The 22,669-nt window shown below is 37.1% G+C and overlaps 1 protein-coding gene across 8 annotated transcripts in view; it reads right to left on the reverse strand.

Moving 5' to 3' along the window:
* The window catches only part of LOC122567626, a 585,073-nt gene that overhangs the window by 19,463 nt on the left and 542,941 nt on the right, over window positions 1-22,669 (reverse strand). For 7 of the 8 annotated variants that reach the window (XM_043726374.1, XM_043726375.1, XM_043726373.1 and 4 more), the window contains 8 exons: window positions 16,181-16,295; window positions 7,061-7,332; window positions 6,542-6,895; window positions 3,757-5,284; window positions 2,832-2,935; window positions 1,655-2,035; window positions 1,303-1,386; window positions 177-343 (listed from right to left, as the gene is read on the reverse strand). In XM_043726374.1, coding sequence (XP_043582309.1) covers window positions 177-343; window positions 1,303-1,386; window positions 1,655-2,035; window positions 2,832-2,935; window positions 3,757-5,284; window positions 6,542-6,895; window positions 7,061-7,332; window positions 16,181-16,295 — 3,005 coding nt within the window. The remainder of the gene's footprint in view (window positions 1-176; window positions 344-1,302; window positions 1,387-1,654; window positions 2,036-2,831; window positions 2,936-3,756; window positions 5,285-6,541; window positions 6,896-7,060; window positions 7,333-16,180; window positions 16,296-22,669) is intronic. The other variant, XM_043726381.1, reaches the window with a different exon arrangement.

A 22,669-nucleotide genomic window follows, 5' to 3' on the forward strand; every position in this document is an offset into this window, starting at 1 on the left:
GTTTCTCTCGCCCTCTAAAAAAAAAGCAAAGGTGTTCTCTATAGTTGTGCTTGCGCCGATACTTGCCGCTTGTAACCCGTCGTGTTAATTAATTCGCTTGTGTCAGTGGCTAGCCGTCGGTTATTTTATTCGAAATGGACTTAATTTTTTGTTTAGATTAGAGATTGGAGACTTACTTCCCGCAAATCTTGCAGGGGTAGTGAAGTGGGGTGGGCACGGGTAGTTGTTGCTCAGAACTAGTGTGAGTTTGTGAGTTGGTGTTGACTGTGGCGTGGCCGGTATTGCCGGTTTGGGCGGTTTGGGTGCTTCCGGCCATCGTTACTGTTACACTTCCGCTAAAGCTCTGACAACACAAAGAAACACAAAGCCAAAATAAACAACACAAACAAACAACAACACGTACGACGACGACGACGACGATGACGACGACGACGACGACGGACAGAGATAAGTAAACGCACAAAACGTGTTTGGTTTTAACGCAACGCACAACGCGCTCGTACCTTGTGAGAAGAAAGCGTGAGAGAAAAGTAGAAACGACAGGTCCAACAACAAGTCACATGCGACATTTAAACGTTCACGCGTTATCTACGCGTGTCGAGTGGTCACGCGCTGTACGTACAAATCGAATACGAATCGATCATTGTGAATTTTTGTAGATTTCTGGTCACATATTATGTATCCGAGTAACATTTTTTAAATTTCCAGTATTTTCAGGTATTTTCTTTTAATAAAAACGCCGTTTCATGCATGCGTTTCTTTGAAAATGAATTTCTTTGCTTACTTTTCTTATATAGCAATAAAAATAATATAAATTGTTAGATTGTCTTAATATTTTTTTTTAAATATGCTATTTAGCGTAGTAACGATATTTCCTATAAATAATACGTTAATAATAATTTAGGAGTACATTTGAACGATTCGTATTCAATACTCGACGAGTGTTTAATAATTAATAATTAAAAAAAATACAAAAATAATAAAAGTTTAATGAAAGATACATTTAATAGTCTCGATAATCGTCTAGACATTTAACGATCGATCTATGCTTGTTGTTAAAAAAAAAAAGATATACATATATAAAAGAATATTAAAATGCTCGATATTATATCATATATTCCTAATCAAAAAGAAGCGGTGACATTAAGTTATATTCAGCAGCTAACAAACTCTGTTACTCTAATACTTTATTTATTAAAATCGTAATATTTGTTATCGTTTGGAGTTACTCGGTCTCATTGTATCAAATAAAGCTTGTAGGTAAAAGATAGAATACATAGAGGGTGTTATAATGGTACTCACATCGGGGCAGTCGTATGCGAATAATCTCAGCTCTCCGTCGCTAGTGGTCAGAGTAGCCGAGTTTTCTCTCTCGTTTGTCTGTAACTGAAGAACAAGTTCTACGTGAAACGAAAAATCAAACTTCATACAAATAAATGTTAAATACAAATATCACAATATTTAGAAACGTTACAATCATGATAATTAAATAGTCTTCGATCTTTATAGGATATAAGTACAAGGATAATTTTCTATGCTTTAAAACCACATTAAAATTGCAAGAGAATTCTTTGTCTGTACATTTAAATGTCCCTTAAACGCATAAGCATCCGTGATTTAACAATAATGTTATTCGAATTTCGATTGAACTTACCAGAGTGCGGTGAAGAACAGATTTGTCTTCGCTGAAGTCCATCTCCGTGACCGACGCGATGGCGTCGCGAAGCTCCCTAGTGTCCTTGTAATCCTTGCTCTCTGTCTTAATCTTTGGTTTACCGTGGCGAACACGCAGTCTCCTGTATTCGTCCGGGCACAGCCTCTTCCACAGATAATAGAATTGCACGCATTGTTTCGCGGACTTGCCACCCACGTCTCGCGAGATCGCAGAGAAGTCCTTGTTGTACTTCAACAGGCCCTGGTAGAATGCGTCCATTTCCTGCGACGTCCATCGGTCGGTCTCGTGGCACTCGTAACTCAACAACGGATGTTCCGCTGGCAACGGAGGCGTCGGTCTCATCAACTTTAACATTGCTTCCTAGAAATGAACAATGAACCACGTTGATACTATTAATGAAAGAATTTAACAAAAGAGAGACATCGAGAAGATGAGAAATCCTAGCTCTCTGTATTTGGAAAAGTTTCATAATAAGTGTATTGCAAAGTTGAGATAAGTTCACGAAAATGACTAAATAGAAGTTTAACAGTTCAAATAAAATAAAATAGTTACATATTAGTAACGTTAGAGAATGTGTTGATTTCTGTGCATGCAAGAGAATAAATGATAATGAAAAATGAAAGTACAAAGATGTACTAAAGACGATGATACTTCTTTACTTTAGAACAGGAAGATATAAATCTATTTGATACTGTTTGTGAGTTAATTGAAATGTTTCAAACCATAACAAACAGCGAACGATCAGACGTTCAATTTAATATAATTTCGGGCTATATATAATTGATGAGAAACTTGAAAACGAAGGAAAATATAAAGTATGAAATATAGACAATGAGAATCATTTCATATGTACATAGAAGATAGCAGAGACAGAATAGCACAGATCGAGTTCAAGGGAAAGATGTCATTTTTTAATAATCGTGGATATTTCATGTATTTTGTATAAACAACCGCAGTGGATGAAATTACGAAATGTATGCAATATGTGAAAATTAAGACACTGGTTATATACAATTTTTTTAACCTTTTTGTTTTCAACTACAATAATACATTGCTCAAAATTATATCAAGAGAAAAAGAAAAGCGAAAAGGGATGGTATAGGAATTTTAGGGATGGTGGAAATGGAATAAAGGAATTAAACTGAAAGAATCGTACATGAATATTTCCTTTGCACATGTGCAGCAGATGAAGCGCGTATTCTTTGTTCCTTCCTCCACCTGGTACCGCAGCGCAGCATGCAAATTGTAGGTACATTTCCACTGCAAAAACAAAAGTTTTTTGCTTCAGATACAAATTCGTTCGCGCGGAAACAACGCATTCTCTGGCGTGAAAGCGTAAACTAAATGTAATTTGTGTATCTGTAGCGTGACGATATTGCAAACGTTTTACGTATTATTCTCGTCTGTTTTATTACAATCTACGTTTATGGATAAAGTAATCTACTTATTCTTTTAATGCATTCTCTGCGATGCCATATAGAAACATTGGGAAACATTAATCAACGAATATCGATTATTTACTTCCAGTTAACTTTATGGAAAATAATAATTATTACAACTGCGTTTCTTACAAAATTATTTCGTATGTAATATGCGGTTTTATAATCACATTCTATATACAAAATGACACTTTTGATGACAGATACACTGTACGGTCATTCACATAACCGTCGTTTATATAACGAATTCCCTCTTAATTCAAGAATGTATATATACAAGCCAGAGGTAGTATTGTTCACTGACATTACGCCTCTAATACAAACGAGAGACTCGGAGGAAAGAAGGTACAAAAAAAATTTGAGAAACCGTGGATCATATAAAACTTAATTAAAAAAGGATCAAAACATTTTTACATATGTACACATATTCGTAAAAGCTTGGAAATTGCCAATAAAGTTCTCTAACTAAATACGTGTAATTGTAGATATTATTTCCTATATCCATTTCGTCAAAAAAAAAAAAAAAAAGAAAAAGGAAAAGAAAAAGCATTTATCCCATTTCTCTTTCATAAAAAAACTCTCAATAAACCCAAGTCTCTCATAAACCAAATCCAATAACTTTTAAAAGCCGCAATTACTTACGTTCATTATCTGTCAGCACGTTATTTATACCAGGATCCCAGAGCAAATGATCAGCCTCAGGCTCGCCCTTTCCTCTATCCCCATCACTTCCAACCGGCGGTATCGTCGCTTGGTACCTCGTCCCGATATTAATTCTCGGCGGAGGTCCATCGTTCCCTTGCGAATCATCCGAACTGAAGTCAGAATCCCTTTCATACTGATGCAGCCTGGCATACAGTCCAGGTCCAGGTCTAGAAGGATCCAAAATCGGTGGAGGCGTGTAGCTACTATCCCAATGTCGATCGCAGGCCTTCCTCAATCTCGACGGATACGAATGTGACGCATTCGCGTACAATCCTCCGTCCATACGAGGCCTTTTTCTACACTGCCTAACAGGACTGCCAGTTGGTACGTTACTAGGATTAAGGAAAACATCCTCGTCCAACAGCTCTTCCTTGATCTGCTCCACCGGAATAGGCAAGTTTCCACTGACCGTTTTCTGTCTCATATTATTATTCTTAGCCACATTCGTCTGTATAAGAAATTTCGTCGGATTCACCACTTGCTGTTGATTAAACTGGCCAGCGTTGTACTGATGGTTGGTTTGCACGTTTAGGCCGAGATTCACAGTGACAGGTTCCATCTTCGGAGTCGTCAGCCGCATCTCTTTCTTGAAAGTCAACGCCGGACTCAGAGAGCTCGTCTGCACCAGCACATTTGTCTTTTGCAGCCCAGCCGTCTGAATCAGCTTGAACTCACCGTTGTTATCTACCACGATACCAGCTAGGCTACCATTACCCAGCCCAAAGTCGACCAAGTTTTGGCTGGTGATGAACTTGTACGATTGGAACTCGAATCGCCTACGGCTGGCTGTCGTGAAATCCTTCGGAGTGGACGACAGTAGTGGGTCCTCCGAGTTGGGCATCATCTGATTCTGGAGAGCGTGATGTGGCGACACAGGGAAGCTGGTGCCCGTGAACGACACTGGTCCTGGTGACGAGACCGAAGACGGCGGTAACGAGGACAGTGGCGACGGTGCTGGGGTCGCCGACAAAGGGCTTGGCAGTGGAGAATGCGGATTCGGTGAACCGGATCCGTATAGATCAGCGTCTGCTTCGGATTCAGCTGGCAATACTTCACTCAGAGCTTCCTCCACCGCCGCCGCGGAGGACATCGTGGTCGCGTAAAAAGCCGCTGATAAAGGTGACGATACTTGTCTCACGCTCTCCGGGTCCTCTTGAGGACTCAATAGGGGGAAGCTTCCCGTTAAAAGGCCTTCTTGGCTCGCTGGTGGTGTTGGATATGTGAAACTTGGACTGTCGTGTCTCGTTAAAGGCGATGGCAGGGGAGACTGGGTTGGTAACGTGTGCGGGCTTTCTGTATATTGGGCACCGTAAGTACTGAATTCGGCTAGCGAGTCTGGTAACGGTGAGTTGACCAGTGCTTGTAAGTCGGGGTTCACCGTATGCTGAGATGGATATCGGTCCTCCAGGGTGATGTCTTGTAACTGCTCGGCAGGTTGTTCTTGTAACAGGCTCGTTGTCTGAAACTGAATGGTTTAGTATTTCTTTTGGTATTTCTTTGTTTGTTCAATATATTAGAATTATTAATAATTTGTTAGAGTGTATTGAAATAATTTCATAAAAATCTGCCGAAGTATTTAAATTGATCAAACCCATAAACTATAGAAATTCTTATTCAAAAAGTGACATCGTCCCAAGTTCCACCTAGGAGGACACCAATCCTCATTCTAGAAGTTTTCGTCAAAAATTGAATTTTCCAAGGGATTGGGGATGAAAAATTCGCGGAATAAAAGCGTTCCAATGGCACGTCAATGAATGCAGCCATTACGGTGGAATTTCATAGGTCAGACGTTAATGAGTCTCCTCGACGACGAGAGAAACACGACGAAGAGAGAGAAAGGGAGAGCGTGCAAGATATCCGATGGATAGGTGGAGGACACAGACGGAAACGGTGCTTTCCAAACGGCACAAAGCATCGTCGGTGCAGTTGGTGCCAACTACTTAGATAATTCGCCTTATTAAATTCTGCGCCCGGAGAGAGAGGCGGCCCCTTGCCCCGTCGCGTAATTGAAACTAAAGCGTCTTCGACGCTTGACACGGAACGAAGAACGGTGCGCCAGGTGTAATTAGCCCATCAAAGGATCTTGGATATATTCTGTTTTGACACAAGTGACGAAAACGTGAATTCTCATATCCGTTCGCGCGTTGTCGCTTTTAGCAATCTTCTTGCCATGTACTTTTCGGTGGATGGCAGTTGCAAGGCGAAAGTTGTGCGTGCGAAGCATTTGGGGAAGAGCGAACGTATGCATAACAATGAAGTTATTATGAACTGTTTATTGGAGAATTTAAGGGTTATTGTGAAGGTTTATTATGGAAATGTAATAGCAACTGAATGTTTTAATTATCGTTAAAGTTAGGTATCATCAAATTCAACAAAGGTGAATTTTGTTATGTGATTTTTGAATTTTGGATCATGATTCTAGTTGATAAAAATGGTTCACTTAAAGAGCTACAGATTGATCGTTCAAGATTGTACAAATATAGTTTTCTTAGAGTATCATTTTTCTACAGACAAATTTTACTTATCGAAATACCAAAAAGGAAAAGAAGTCAATATTCTTTCAAATTCAAGAAACTTTTACTTTTACATAAATTTGATAAATTATCACCGATTGATTCATCGCTTGATTATATGACAGAGGTCAGAAAGACAGAGAATAACAAGAGACAAGACAGATCAGGTAACAGAAACAAACTAGAAAAAAAAGAAAACAATCACTCACCTGAAGAGAATCCAATTGTGTTGCATGAAGCAGAACGCTGTCAGGAACTGCGGTGACTTGCTGGAACACCTCATCTTGAAGACTTGGGCTAAAATAACCACCATCTTCGGAATAACCTGTCATTGAGAAACTGTCTGTAACTGTAGGCTGAGCTTGAGGTTGATTATTTTGCTGCTGTTGTTGTTGCTGCTGCTGTGCCTGTTGCTGCTGCTGCTGCTGCTGCTGTTGTTGCTGCTGCTGTTGCTGTTGCTGCTGCTGCGGATTGGTAGTCGATTGAACCGATGTTTGATACGTTAGGTGCAATCTTTGTCCGGGATCGGAAGTCGTCCTCTTCACAGCCATTTTAGTAGTGCCCTGGAAGATTAAAGATTTCTTCTTATAAAATCAAAATGTACATCTATTACGCCACACGAAACGTTATAAATTGCCAGCTATATTTTGGAAACATAGAAAACGTTTGGACACTTAGGAATAATATAAAAATGTAGGTAAATCTTGAATCAAAGAACGGAAGTGCACCTTCAAGATCATGTCGGCCAGCGCCTGCGCCTGAGCTTGTGTTTGTGCTTCCTGCAGTTGCTTCTGTACGGTGGCGTGTCCGGAAACCGTGACATTGGGCTGCCGGAAGTGCTCGCCATCCGAAAGTCTGCGTACCTTTTCCGCAGAGGCCAAAGGAGGCGGTGCTGGTACCGCGAAGCTCGTTTTACCGGAAATCTGCGACGCACTGTCGGCTTGCGTGGTAAAAACCGTTGCATTCGTACGAGGCTGTTGATTTGAGCTCGTATCTGCTGCTGAAATATGAAAGAATATTTTCTTGAAATAATTGTTCGCTTTATTTCTGTGTATTTGAGGCAATAATTTTTGTAAGACATTTCCTTTCTACGATATGAAATTTGTTGTGAGAAATGTTAGAAGATTAAGCAATAATAACATATATATCCTGTATTTCTAAAATATTCTCATATGTTTCAACTATTTTATAATATGATGTTTGCTTTATTTATATCATTTTCAATATTATATCTTTTACATTTGTTTAATACGGAAGTGCAGGAATATTAAATACAAAAATTGAATATTACTTTTTCTTCATATCTTCAGTGATAGATTAAAATCTCCTATAATTCATTATTTGATGTATTAAGTTATTACGAATGGTTATTAATCGAACTAATACCATATGGATTGTATCGAATTTTCTAACGTTTATCCATGTTACATAAATAAAGATTTTGTTCTGCAATCAAATTACCCTGGTATTTCTTTTTCTCGTATTACACGTGATTTGACTCTAATATCATTGAAACTTAAACTTATCAACTTACCAACTTATAAAAAAAGAGTATATGATGTATTTAAATTAGTTTGATGATTATATGAATTTCGAATCAATACACGAATGACTAAAAGGAATTAAAATGTCTATTGTAGTACAAATATTAATCTTATTTGGATGCAGTTAGTGCAATAAGTTTAAGAAACCCTTTGGAAAACTTTTAGCTCGCTTTCATTAGTTATCATTAAACGATACTTCGATAAATTCCAATTCAAATAAACCGAATTATTTACTTTATCATTGAAGTTTAATTTCCCGGAGATCGGCGTGTGTGTTTGCGTGTAACTTGCGTGAATTTTCGTCGATAAAACGTGGGATCACGGCGCATGCTTCTCGAAACGGAACTGTACTCTGTCGATTCTACGAACGAACATATTTTATTAGTTAATTGAAGTACCTTGCGGACTGTACCGTGTACCGATCTTAAAATTAATATCAACTCGTTTCTAATTAAATATATCTTTAACGATGAAAATACTAAGCATCGATCATCAATTTGGAATTATTAATAGAAAATTTTCCTGCTAGTAGAGCATTTAAGCACGGCAACGTTATAACTGTGTTGGAATGTAGTTTGTAAACGATCCAGCGATATCAAAGTATTTTTATCTAATTTTGTAGTTCTGTTTACTCTGAAATTTATATAGAAATTATCATACTAAATATTTTAAATATTTTCTGTGATGACACAGAACAGAGTGATATATCACAGAAATATATTAAAATCAATTAAAACTTTCCAAGTTAAACCATATTAAAAACGTATACACAAAAAATATCGTTTGTAAGTAGAATATACCAATATATAATCTGCCAGCAGACAACGGACGCTACAAACACGAACAGGCATACAATTTTACATAAATAACGACTTAACAAGAGACAACTCCAGTGACGTTCTTCGAGTACGGCTTCTTCTTTGCCGAGATCTTTTTAAACGACTAATTGAAGAAACGAGAAGGAAGAAAATGAGGGGAGAAGATCAGTGAATGCAGCGGAACGATCCGTTCTCCCTGGTTCGTCTCAGCCGTACATATTCTCTCTTCTAATGACGTTAATATGAATTAATCGTACTACCGGTTAAGCGAACGCACTTTGTAAGAGCGTTTCAGTTTATGGGGAATAAATTATAAGATCTGTGATCTTCTTAAACGAGCGCCGATTCCGTCCATTTGTGCGTTCTTTAATTCGCCTTTTCTCGACCGTACAAGCTGGAAAAGGGAATAATCTTTCGACGAAGGGAAATGGTTTTATTAACGTGTCTCTGTCAAAGAGCGGGACGCTCGTATTTATCTCGAACTCGAAAACATTTCGCCATTTCCAAGTAGATGGAACACATATGTAGAGGTATATATTTTTTAAGGAATTTTTATTTAAAAGCATTAAATAGAAAAGATTCTTGTAATTTAAAAGTACACTTTGATTCGCGTTTTTTAATTCTTCGTTGATTAATACGAAACGAACGTACTAATATGATTTTCTCGTTTTTTCGTTGTGGAATATCGTTTAATATTTATTGGCAAATTCGATGCGAATGATTAAAAGCATATAAACTCTGAAATTATTCGGCAATTAAAAACCCGTGGATCAGTACACGCATGCTTCAATAATGAATTGAACGTATAATAGCGAAAATGAATAAGATATTCTAACAAATCTGCAGGAAAAACAAAGTGAAAACAGGGAACATAAAATATGCATTCATATAAATACTATTCTTTTTATTTCTGGAAAAATAAAAATTCGAAATAAAATTCATTTATTTGTAGAAGACATATTTAGTAGAATATTCCACTGAACGGCCAGGCAATTAGAAGTTCTATTTCCTTAATAGAAAATATATCGTCTCAATTTAATATCTTCTAATTTAATTAGAAAATTATAGATAATGGAGCAGCTTTTTATTAATACAGTTATATACTGCGATTGATTATCAAAATTTATTATCAAAAACAAATATATAATAACAAAATTGAATCCTTTGAATATCAAACATTGCTCAAAATATGAATTTACATAAATCAACGTTATAGTAATCAAAGTCACGCTAGGGAAGGTTCAATATACTGAACCTGAAAATAGGTTACTTAATCGTGTCATGCTAATTCTAATTACGGTTATTTCATCATCATCTGTCATCAACACCGATAAACTATATATTATCTACTACCTAGTTTCCACAGTACATATGTATATTTCCTAATTAGAACAATATGTATTGTTGCCATGATTTTGATCAAAATATTGTATCACGTGAGAGTTGGTAGCAAAATTAGAATTTTGTAATTGTTAACAACTCATTCGTAAAAAATCCAATTTCGTCAAACGTATAACAATGCATATCCAAATACATGGAAAACGCTATAAACTTGCAGAACAATCTAATTCCTAGATACTCGTATCCGATAGGGCACCTCTATAAAATCGATCAGTAGAATACGTGAGAGTGTGATCAGACGTCGCACATAAACAACCTCTACGAGTAACGAATTAACAGGAAACAATTTCCCCGTTGTAATACCGTAGGTTTTCCATCAATTCCTCGAGTGCGATCAGCATTGACAGCCGATGCATCTGCGGAGACACGACGCGGGGCTCGTTGAAAAATACATTTCGAGACGAGGAACGTCGTTTACGACAGCAACGAAACCCGACAGATATAAATGCGCGCATATCCTGGCCGAGGCGCGAGAAGGAAATGGGATACGTCGAGAGTGTGCAGTTGTGTATGGCGAGAGGAAACTTTTCTACGACGATATTCCATGAATATTTGGCCCTCGTTCTGGCTACGAGCCCGTGAGTTTCACTTCCTCTCGGTTTTTTACCTTACATTATACACTAGAAACCGCGAGCTGCTCGACGTTTTTGCTCATTGTCGACACGGCCCACGCGGCCAATAAATCAACCGGAAGAAATTAATATCCGTCTTTGACTATTGCTTTTCTTCCCTCTGGGGGTAAATTGAAATCGTTGTAAACGCTTTTGTTCGACCGATGGAGATGGAAATTGTAGCGACGGCGATCGATCTCCGTGCAATTTGTCGTGCGTACCCACAACATTTCGACCAAATTTTCTAGCTTTTTTTTCCTATTTTCTTTCGCTACCTTTACCCCACAGGAAAACGTTGAATTATGTGGCGCAATGAAACGACGCTAAATTACTCTTAAACGAGGAAATAATAAAAACCAGGTACCAAATTATATTTGAAAAATAATATTACAATCGAAACTAAATTTCAATTAAAAAAGATGATGTTCCAATCGAAGAATACATAATTGTTACTTTTAAACGTGAAAGATTTTTTGTATTTTAACGAACGTTTACACAAACGTGCATATAGATTCAGAATAAAGCTTACAGAGGCAGCTGATCGATAAATCAATGTTTCATATTAACCCGCCGAAATTCACGCAGTGCTCGACGATGGAGCCTCGTTACATTTTTCAGTCGGCGCTTCTACGCATAACGTTATGTGGACCGCAAATCCATTTGATGGCCGCGCATTTGTACGGTCACGTAACGACGTAAATCCGCGCGAGCGAAACCGCCGGGGATTTTTGCAAATTGCCAATTATTGATCGCGGTAAAAACAGATTGTTCGCAGTCCAAGAGGCTCTTCTATGTTGTTTTTACTTCTCCGCGAGGAAATCGTTGCGGCTTTCGCTATATCGGAGGAAAGCATGCGGTAAAGTCGAGTGGTCGATATTTTTTCAAGGTCTTCGCACGAGAAACCTCGATGGTTGAAGTAAAAGAGTAAATCGTGGCGATCGAACGTTTAAAAATAAACGTAATAAAATTGTAAATAAGCAAACCGAAACGATTTAAATTGGGCCGATTGGAAAGTATTTGTTTATTTTTTCTTTTTTTTTTTGTATTCTTTTAATTCGCAGGTTTTTATCGAACGATATATTTGACGTCGTGTTACTCGTATTTTTATTTCGTAGGAAAGCATATTTACTGTTTCAAATCATTAATTTTGGATTATCACAAGAAATTACAGCTTTTCGTTATTTATGATTCTAATTAAAAATAAATAGATACAAAATAGACACGAAATTTTCATGATTTATCGTTCGTTTTTATATTGTTTCTGAAACTAACAGAAAATCCATAAAAATATATTCTTATATCTTTTACGTGTGATTTTCGATTAATGAGGAGTAGTCGTGATACGAGAAATTATTGTTGACAAAACGCTCAAAACGAGGCATAACTTGGAAGTAATATCGACACGATAATTCTTCAAGTAGAAACGACGATTTACACAGAATTTGCTGGGGATCCTGGCGGACTACGAGCCACTGCTGACGATGCATAACTCGATGCTGGGTGCATCGCTGCAATTCAATGGAAAGTACGATAAGATGACGGCGCTGGTTACGGGGAGCCGGTAAAATATCGTGGTTATCTGCTGATCGTTGCGAAAGTTTGGCAAATGGATAGAAAATATGTGTTATAAGAGATAATTTCAAACGTTCTCGACAGTACGAGGCATAATATCGTCAATAAAAGTGAGAAATAATCATCTTTTCAAACCTTGACAAATAATTAACCAAATAATTATCTCCAACCTTGGCAAATTCGTTGCTATAGCGATTAAGACTATTTTCAGAAAATTTAATTATAGAATTATAGTTTATAGAAGAAAGAGAAGACTATAAAAGACTATCTATTCATTTTGGGCACGTATAGAAAATAAAATTAAATAAAGAAATAAATCGCTCGAGCTGTAATGTTACATTCGAGCGAATTATTTTTAATGAATGAACAGCCCCATGACCGACGTTTCATGGATTTTAAGTATTTACGCTGGCATTATCGTTGCAAATTGTTTTAAAATTCGCATCATTTCTGTTATTACGTTATTACGAGCGTCATGCTTCGGCGCGTTCGCACGCCTGTGATCACTTATTCATTTACAATCAATTTATCTGCTTATGAATGTTTTGTTCGGTGAATACGTAGTTCCCCTAAATACGCAATGAATATTTATATCGTGTTTGCCGCAACGCGTGCCGTGTTTTCATCAAAGAACTCGCGTTCCTAACCGAACGATTTTTTCCTTCCCCTTTTTCCTTGTTACGATTATTAAAATGAATAATCGTGTGGCGTAGAAACGGACAGTTAGGAAAAAGGCTACGCGTGCGCTAAGCGAAGAGCGATAGCTTTGAAGTGGAATAATAGCTTCATTGAAACGGAAATTCTATCCGTGACGTGGAATTTTCAACGTGTAGTGGAATAAATTATATTTTGACGTGCAATTGTTTTTCCTGTCAGACGTATGCATACCGGTTAAATTAAAAAGCAGCAAAACAAGGGGAGATGTCGTTTTTAGGCACCGTTTTAATTAACGCGGAATTGTAAATTTATAGATCAAGCGGATCTTTTTTACACAGAAAGGAAATAACTATGCGAATATTAATGATAATATAACGGGAGACGGAAAGGTATTTAATATAACTTGAATAATATATGCATGCGATAGTACTAATTGATAAAAGGATGTAAAAATTAATATTGGTCATTCTAGAACCGTATCTTATATTTTAAATCAAAGGTGTCAATTTTTTCAAATAATCTAATTATCGTCGTCTAGCAGTTGTCTAGTTGTCAGACATAAGAAACGATACGAACACTGGAAATAACAATCAATGGACGTCCAAATAAATTAAAATGAATGAATTCTTAGAAACAGTCTCTACTTCTTAGTTAAATAAAGAATTTCAGCTTTTATTGCTAGAACTATCTATAAGTAGAATATATCAGGCTTCTATCAGACCATAAGCTGTAGTTCGATCACGAGACATTAATAACAGTTCACGAACATTAAGGATTTTTATACTAAAAAAAAAAAAACACGTAAAATTTTCTAATATAATAATACTATAGTGGAACCTAGATTTTGTATGAAAATAAAATATGAAAATTGTTATCAACATATAGCATAAATATGAAACATATCAAAATAAGCAAACAAAGCAAAATATTTGAAAATTATTGTTCAACTCGAAAAATGAATGTGCAACATATTTTCCAAGGAAGATTGCGAAAGTTTCAATGAATTTCGAAATATTTCGAAAGATGACAAATCAGATTTCAAAATCGTCGAATTGAATTCACACGTCAACGAAGCGTTGTCATACTGTTCACTGTCGTTTCTCTTGAGTCTCTGACCAAACATCGAGCCATTTCGTCGTCGACAACTAACTCAACCAGAAACCATCCTCTAATTGCATCGATGCGTCGACGACGGACGACGCTACGCGATGCCTCGTCAGCAAGCGAACAGTGTCGAACGGTCGATTCCACCAAATTATTTATCGACCGATTTCGTGGCCTGCCATTATAGGCTCGACTGGTTGATTTTCCAAAAAATAAATGCCAACAATTCATTCTTTATCAATCCGATGATAAACCAATCATCGACTGACAATAATAGACTGACTTGTAAGTTTATTTAAAAAATTGAGGTGACACATGGGCACAGCGAACCCACCACTTTTTATATATCTTTTGCGTTAATCCACACGTTTCCGTATTTACAAAGGCATTTGTTTTCTCCTACCTTTTACTTTGCGCTTGGCATCTTATTGTATTGAAAATGGAAGTATCAAAAATTGAAATATCGTATTAAAAATGAAACAATATTACTAAGAAAAAATTGTACATTTACGATCGGATAGATCGAAGAAAACTGTACGCCAAGGGGTGAGTTCAAGTAGACCAATCTCAATATGAAACGAGACCGGTGATGCACGAAGAATCATCGCGGAAGAAACGACAGTTTCGTCTCGCGTTGCACTTGGCAGCGGTCGACGACGAAATAGCGCATAAATCGTTAACGACGCGCACTTTGTTACAAAAGCGCGGCATCCGGCCACCCTCGCGCCACCCTGCACCACCCAGGACCATCGCGGCACAGCTTGATTTATCGTTCGAACGTGGACAATGCGAGAAATATTCTGGCGTGCTCGCTTCGTAAATCACGATTCTTCGGCAGTGCATAGAGCGACGAGGAGGAGGCGCGATTTCTCGCTGGCTGGAATATCACGCGAGCTTCTGGCAAGTGTACACGGTTTTCACAGACGGACAGACGTAGTATGTAGACACGGACCAAACATAGACATAGACGCAAATATAGACACGTATATAGATACAAGAGACAGGGATACATAGAAACATGGATAGATACGAAAGAGTAAGGAGAAAAGAAGAGAGAGGAGATGGGATTGGATTGAGATACGCCGTGGATCGCATGAATCATCGGAATCGCGTTCACGAATTTTGTGTTCTCAGCGTTGCCGTTCGAAGTTGATCGGATTAATATCTTGCTACGGGAACGACTCTGTGAACATTGATTTGAAGATTAACATCGATGCACTTTTTCCAGCATTCTACACTGAGTCGCAATTTTAATAACGTATCTAATTATTTACAATTTCTAAGATATATGATATAATGTGGATTGTATTGAACGTTATGTTATGTTCATTTTCGTATAAATCGTATTGTTATACAACGTACAATTAGTTTTTCAACAGGAACGTATTTCTAATCTCATGGTGAATATGAAATATTCTCTGAGCTTAAACGAGATCTAAATATAAATGTAAAACAAAGAAAAGATAATTTACTAATTCAAACTATTATTGTATTATTCACCTGTGATTACTCTAATCTTTGTCGCGATTATATTAAAACGTCTTCTCTAACGCGTAGTTACGCTCTCGCTACACTTTGCGAACGAATTCCATGTTCGTTCAAGTTGCCCTAGTTCCGGTCTTAAGTATTCGCGAGTGTATACAGAGTAGCTCAGCGACAGATTCTCTGTAACCAGATGTCACGTTAGACTCCTGAATGTGTCTAAGGGAAAGTTAACGTAACTCGACAGTTAATATAACTCGGTCTTGCTCCTTATGATAGTTCACGAAATGTATCTGTAGAGAAGACAGATCGTGATAAAGAGAGAGATTGGGAGGAAGAAAGATAGACGTAACCCAACCGAGATACGTTTCAAGGCACATAAATCATCATGATCGTATTTCTATTCCGCAAGCTCTTTGAATTTTCACGTTGTTTGATATTAACGTCATTATTCGACATTTCATAGAACTATAAATTACACGAATAAAAGATATTTCTACCCTTATCCTCCTTTCTTTGAAATTCGCGTTTATTGCGTTGGACTTACCAGGTTGATGTATACGAAACATTAATATTTGTTACTAAATTTATGTTAACATTAGTTATACATATTATTGCGAGTGGCATGCTTTAAAATACGAGTACCTAATACAACTTACCAGTCGTTCTTTTCTGTATGATTTTTTCCTCGATCAGCGCTCTCACACTGACAGACGCGGTTTGTAAAGGCGGACCGACAACCTCTTTCTTCTCACTTTTCTTATTCTCAGCATCCTAGAATAAGTAGAAATAATAGGTGTCTATAAATTTCATTGCAAATTAAAACTTTTGTTTATTGTAAATATTTAAAAAAATTAATATTCTAAAAGTTTTCAGACATGTATCTTAAAATTACCAATTCTTCTTATATTTCAATCATGTTATAAAATTTGTCCTGTATTTTATGGAATTAGGTGATTTTCATCCAATCAAAAATATTTATATTATCCATAATATGATAATATAATAATATTTATGCTAATAACTTTGATATTGTTCGTCATAAATTTCCGATCAAAAACATTATTTTAATTCTTTTTAATATGCATATACATGCACTCCAACTTAAATTACTTGATAGAGAAAAATAAAGAAAATAACATATGAGTTGATATTAATCCCAACAAGTCCATGTTCCTTTCAATTGTTCCGCTACTTTGTACATTGAGATATACATATAATATACACAATGAAAACAATCACGTAAATCGATCGGTATCAAAGATTCAAAATAAATTCAAATATACTTTCCTAATTACTAATTAGCTCATTTTACGAATCTACTACAAGTCTTGGTTATTCATCGAAAGTTCGTTGCGCAACACGATTCTATTTGATCTAGTTCGTTATTCGCGAATGATTCAAAATCTAATTTTACAGGGTTTGTATTGATAAATCGATTAGAATGTTAAACGATGCTTAAGCGCGGCAAAAGGAAGAAAGAGAGCGAGTAAAGAAAGAGGGGCAATCCAGTGGAGAAGTAACATGGAAAAGAGGCGGGAGAGACAGAGGGATGTCCGTGGAATGAGATTGAAGAGATCAGGCGTTTCAAGCAGGATTATAAAAGAGAAGGGAGAAGATAAAGATGACAGTTGAAGAAAGGCTAGACGGGGAAGAGGAAATGACTGAGCAATAGTGGTCTGTATTATTGGTTCTTTTTCCTTTGTTCAAGAACGTTTTTATATCTCTGCAGTCTCTTCGTTGTTCTAACTGCGTAACCCTGCTTTAGATAAATTTCTAATTCTGTTTGAACGAAGTAGGATTTAAAAGAGAGATTATTTTTGGAACAATACAGATGTTCTTTAAATTAAGGGAATAAAAGAATTCTATTTGGCGGATCGAAGCTTCATATGTCAATTTCATAAAATAATGTCTTGTTCGATCTTCGACGAAATTTTCTTAGAAACGTTCACAACTTATCGTCTGTCGTGGATATATACTAACATGTTGACAAATATGGTAATCATACGAAGAACCTTCGTGAGGAATATTAGCACCAATTAATCATAATGTTTGATAAAAATCGAGAAACGAATCAACTGTAATATCTCCCTACTTAAGATCGCTTGGATGTCTCTTCCAGGTAGTGTGAAATCTTGGCGAACTGTTCTTGATGCCAGTTCAAATGCATTACTCTGCGTTTCAACTCTTCGATTCTCCAATTACAACGACCATATAATCGTATCACGTCCTCGGACACGTTGCTTGGAAAAGTATCATTATCGTGATACGAGGCAAAGTAAAGTAAAATCTCTACACGCGCGAAAGTACAACGAAAACAGGCTACAGAGTACGAAATAACGAAATTTTACGGTAACCAAATACCGGCGATCGAATTAAAACAATTAAATGAATTAAAAGATTAAAGGGAGTTTGCTTAGCAACGAGGATTCCCTTAATCAAACCGAAAGCCATTAATCACGAGTACACCCACAACTCTCTGATCACACCACTGTCCCCGTTTCCTCAACAAATCTTAACTAACCAAACGCATCTCGAAACCCACACGTCAAATGCTCCCCACGCGGCCCATAATCCTCGTCTCGTCTATCATGGGTGCAGCCGGTTAATCGGAAACGCATCCCTCGCCGACTGATACTTCGATCGGGTACGACTGGTTCGCAGATTAGTGGTCCCGATGAAACGAAGGGTTAATTGTGCCAGTCCTTCGGACGCCGAGGCGGCAATTAGCATACGTCCACGTCGGATGTGCTATATATCTTCGTCCTGTTTCACGTGAGAGCCAGTCCCCTTCGAGGAACCATGCATCACCGTGATACGCACGCTACGGCGTCCACGTTGTCATCTTGATGAAACCTTAATGGCGAGGGAGCAAGATAGAACGAGGTGGAGGAGGACTACGGTGAACCCGGTAATCGCTGATCGTCATCGTGTTCCTCAATTTCCTACTTCGATATGTAGCTACGTTTCTCTGTGCTTTGTATGCGAATATCTACGGGACGTTCTAGAAGTCGTGATAGGATTGCCAAGGGGGTGATTCGAAGGGGATAAAAAAATAAGTCGAGATTATAGTATAGGGTACATAAGTTTTGGTTCGATATGTTTAGATTTAAATTTAGGTTCGATGTTCCCTCTTTTAATTTCCATATTGCGCTTATGCGTGTAAATTATGGCATAGGTTGTCAGATATGGTATTCATTTTATATTTTTTATATCACACATATACACTACATTACACATATTACATAGATACATTTTGTACTTTGGCTGCATTCTTTGTGGACCATTAAATCGAGCTACTCGAATATCCATATGAAAATATTTTTCTTTTTATACCAAAAATATTGATTCTTTACTCCGTATCAATTAAATATTTCTAATTTTCTTTTGTAAATACTACAAACCCTTAAAGTCGTAGATTCATAGATACCCTTTTCCAACACTCTGTACAGAGTATATATTATTTCTCAGATATATATATATGTGTGTGTGTGTGTGTGTGTGTGTGTGTGTGTGTAATATATAATATAATATATATAATATATATATATATATAATATAGTAATATATACTATGTATTCTTATATTTTATATATATGTATGTATATGTGTATATGACCTGCCGCGAAATTGAACTCTGTCTTTGACGTGGCGTACCGCGCTCGCTTCATGAATATTGATCGGCTGCCGTTAATGCGCGGAATTGATTGCGGAACGTTCGCAGGCTCCGACTCATCAATTCGATCCGTGTCGATTCCAGCCTCGAACGCGAGTTCTCTTGTGTGCCGTAATGTACACACGTCTGACTCTTTTTTTGTACTCTCTTTTTCCCCCCTTTTTTGCTCCTATTTTTTTTTTTTTATTTTTACCACGTCCCTCTCGACACAGTTCGAACACAGGATGCTTCGTTGCGTCGATTTGTAAGTGAGTTCGAGAGTCGCCTTCTTTTTTCTTCTTTTAGTTCTTTATTTCGTTGCTCGCATATTTTTTCATCCCTTTTTTTGCTTGTTCACTTTTGTGTTTTGCTTTGTTCGATACAGTACGAATAATAGAAAGTCGATCGCCCGATACTTTTGTGAAATAAAGAACTTCGAGCGGTGACTTTGTATGTACAAAGCTTTGTTTGTATCGGTTGTATCGCGTTCCATATCACAATTCGCTTTCGACTTGGTAAATGAACAAAATTTCATAAGAAAATTGTATCGTAAGAAATTTTATTCTTCTTCTCTATACTAGATGCAAATATTGATTGAATTTTCAATTTTTGAAACTCGTATCATTTCCTAACAGTTTCTAACATCTCCAATCGAAGTCTGGTATGATTTTATTGCAAAATTTAAATTTTTTAGTTGAATGGTATGACGGATGCGCGATTAAAAATATGATTGAATTCCTAAAGATATAAATGAATTGTTAAATTTTTTAAGTTATGATGAACGAGATTTACAGTACGATATGAAGTTCGTTCTGATGATGTAAAGAACGAATACACGTATAAATATTAATTCACTTTTAGCTGGATATTTGATTCCTTTTCCTTTTTTAATATCGAGTGTTACTATCGATCACGATAAGAATTACTTTAATATTCAGATAACGTATTTTTACTGATGTTTAATTAAAAATGCGGTTCAACGATAAAAGAATTTCAATATGAATAGTATCGGAACGGCGTATAATGGATTCGATGGGATTTTTAGTTTAATAATGAAAGAACAGACACATACAGATTGGAGAGCCGAGGAATTTCATAAATTTTCTTGAATTATACAGTTCCAATGTATCGAATTTGCAACGAAAGATTAAAAAATATAATCATTATTTTCTCCATAGCGAAACGTGAATAAATCATCATTATCCGCCTTTCTTAATGACTTCATCCTTAATTCGAGCTTTAAATTGCTCCCAATTTCTATTGGTAATCATAGCAATTGTTCCTAATTTATCTCATAAATCCTTTCAATTTCTCAACAGAAAAGTTAAATATGGCAGCTAATTAATGTTAAAATACATTCGCGGTGTTACATCCTTCGACACGTGTATGCAGGATTATGAAAGACTTATTGTAAAGCTTTGCTATTTTTGAGATACCTAAATCCATTTCAATCGCATGATAATAATTATTTCTTATATTTACCTTCTTCTATATATGTATATTTTTACATTAGTTTAGATTAGTTTAGATCAGTAAATTTCACCAATATAATCATGACAGTCACGTCTTGCTAAGATGTTAATAAAATTTCAGAACGTTTTGCGTAACACAAAACATATATATACAGATGAAACTCTTTTACGATAAGTGTCGAAATTCTTCTGCCAGCCGGTGTATATTTAATCTTACTATTAGCTTCTTAGAATAGTTTCTCTCATATACCACCGTAGAAATCATTACTATAAAGAAACAGAACCATTACTATAAATAGAATTATAATATTAAGTAGTTTCAATGGTTTTTCATTCAGGCATATCCGAATTAAATCGTGTTATCTTTGTTCTCAAGAAGAGAAAGAATAGAAAATCCAGATGCGGACGGAAAATGGCGCGTTTCATGGAGTATGTCGGTTAAATCGGCATCCGTGCGTGGAAATTGTCGGATCCGAAGCGTTTAAGGTTTCGTATAACGGACGTCGCACGAGGAACGGGATTCACGTGGACTTTTAAGCAATACAAAAGTGCTCAGCAAGTTAGTTTCAGGTCGAGGTTGAATATTTTTCCTCCGATTGCCGGAAACACTGCGTTCCTGCGCAACGACCGAGAATGATCCTCGAATAAATACAATTTACTCGATTATCTTACGGACATAAACGGTATGAAATCGATGAAAAAATCAGCTTCCATGTGGGATCACGTGTATTTTCCTCCATTTGATAATTCGTGCCTACTCATCACAGCTTCTACTTTATGCTCTCTAAAAGATAGATTATCCATTAATCGAAGGAAAAACATTCGTGGGAAATTCCATCGTTCTTAGTTCTCGTCCTTCGAAGATTCCGCTAGCTCTCAATTTTTCACATCGACTATATAAACATTCGTAATCGACATAGAAATAATCAGCAATCTACACCAGCTATCTAACACCGACCCGGAGAACATCCCCAGGCAATAGCCACGTGGTAACCCATTAACGTAGGACAAAGTGCAGGCGAACCACGTATTCAGATGTCGACTACAAATATATCCGAATGCACTCACGCCTCTGTTCCCCGGCCGTGAACCATGAACGTTCACCTCGTGTCCCTGAACGGCTACGTGGACCTCTCTGACGCTTGATCGTGAACACGGTCACGACGAACATAAAGGCCCCCGGCCGCGAGCATGAATATGAATCTGTGTATGTACACAGATCAAAATGAATGGATCCGGACGCTGCACTAGTGCATGAACGGAAGGCTGGACGCGAAGCCTTGGATACGCTGGAATGCGCGTGGATTCAACGTACACACAAGTACAGAGATGGACGAGAGAGTGGCGAGTTGAAAACTCCGGGTGCAGTTTGAAACGAGAGCAGACCCCGTTGAAAACCCAGCCGGTAACCGGTTCAGATTCAATCTACATAATGGAGAAAGCTCGAGACAATGTTTGCACAGCCCTCTTCGACCGTGGCTGCTTCCCAATCTTTCCGTCTCCAGCCGCCACCGTCCAAGCAAAGAGCTTGTTAATGGGTTCATTTGGATTCGATCATCGCCTTACCATTCCATCTCTCGATTTTATTCTCTCACGATCCGCGCTCGTTTACCTCGTGTCTTTGTTCGATCGACCGATTCCTAACTTTTGAGTTTTTACTTTTTTATCGAAAATGTGTTTGAAGCGATAGTCGCAGAGAAGATTTGTGCGAGTTGGAACGTTGAATTAGACGTGAGAATCAGTTTGACGTTCTACTACGGAAGCGAATTTACGAAAAAAACAACGAATTTCTTGCAAAATGTAGAACGATACGTAGAAGAATATTATTGTTGGAGTGAATTTACAAAACCTCAACTTATGAATTATTTTTAAAAGATTTACCTAAAAGATTTACCTATCATACCTAAAAGATTTTCGTTTTCAATTATGCGATATTAAAGTTTTTCCAATCGATCATAAAATTATCTTACAATTAGAAACTTATCAAAAATATACTATCACACGAAATTGTCGTTTCCTCA

This window comes from Bombus pyrosoma, linkage group LG5 (genome assembly GCF_014825855.1).
Source record: "Bombus pyrosoma isolate SC7728 linkage group LG5, ASM1482585v1, whole genome shotgun sequence".
NCBI classification, from domain to species: domain Eukaryota; kingdom Metazoa; phylum Arthropoda; class Insecta; order Hymenoptera; family Apidae; genus Bombus; species Bombus pyrosoma.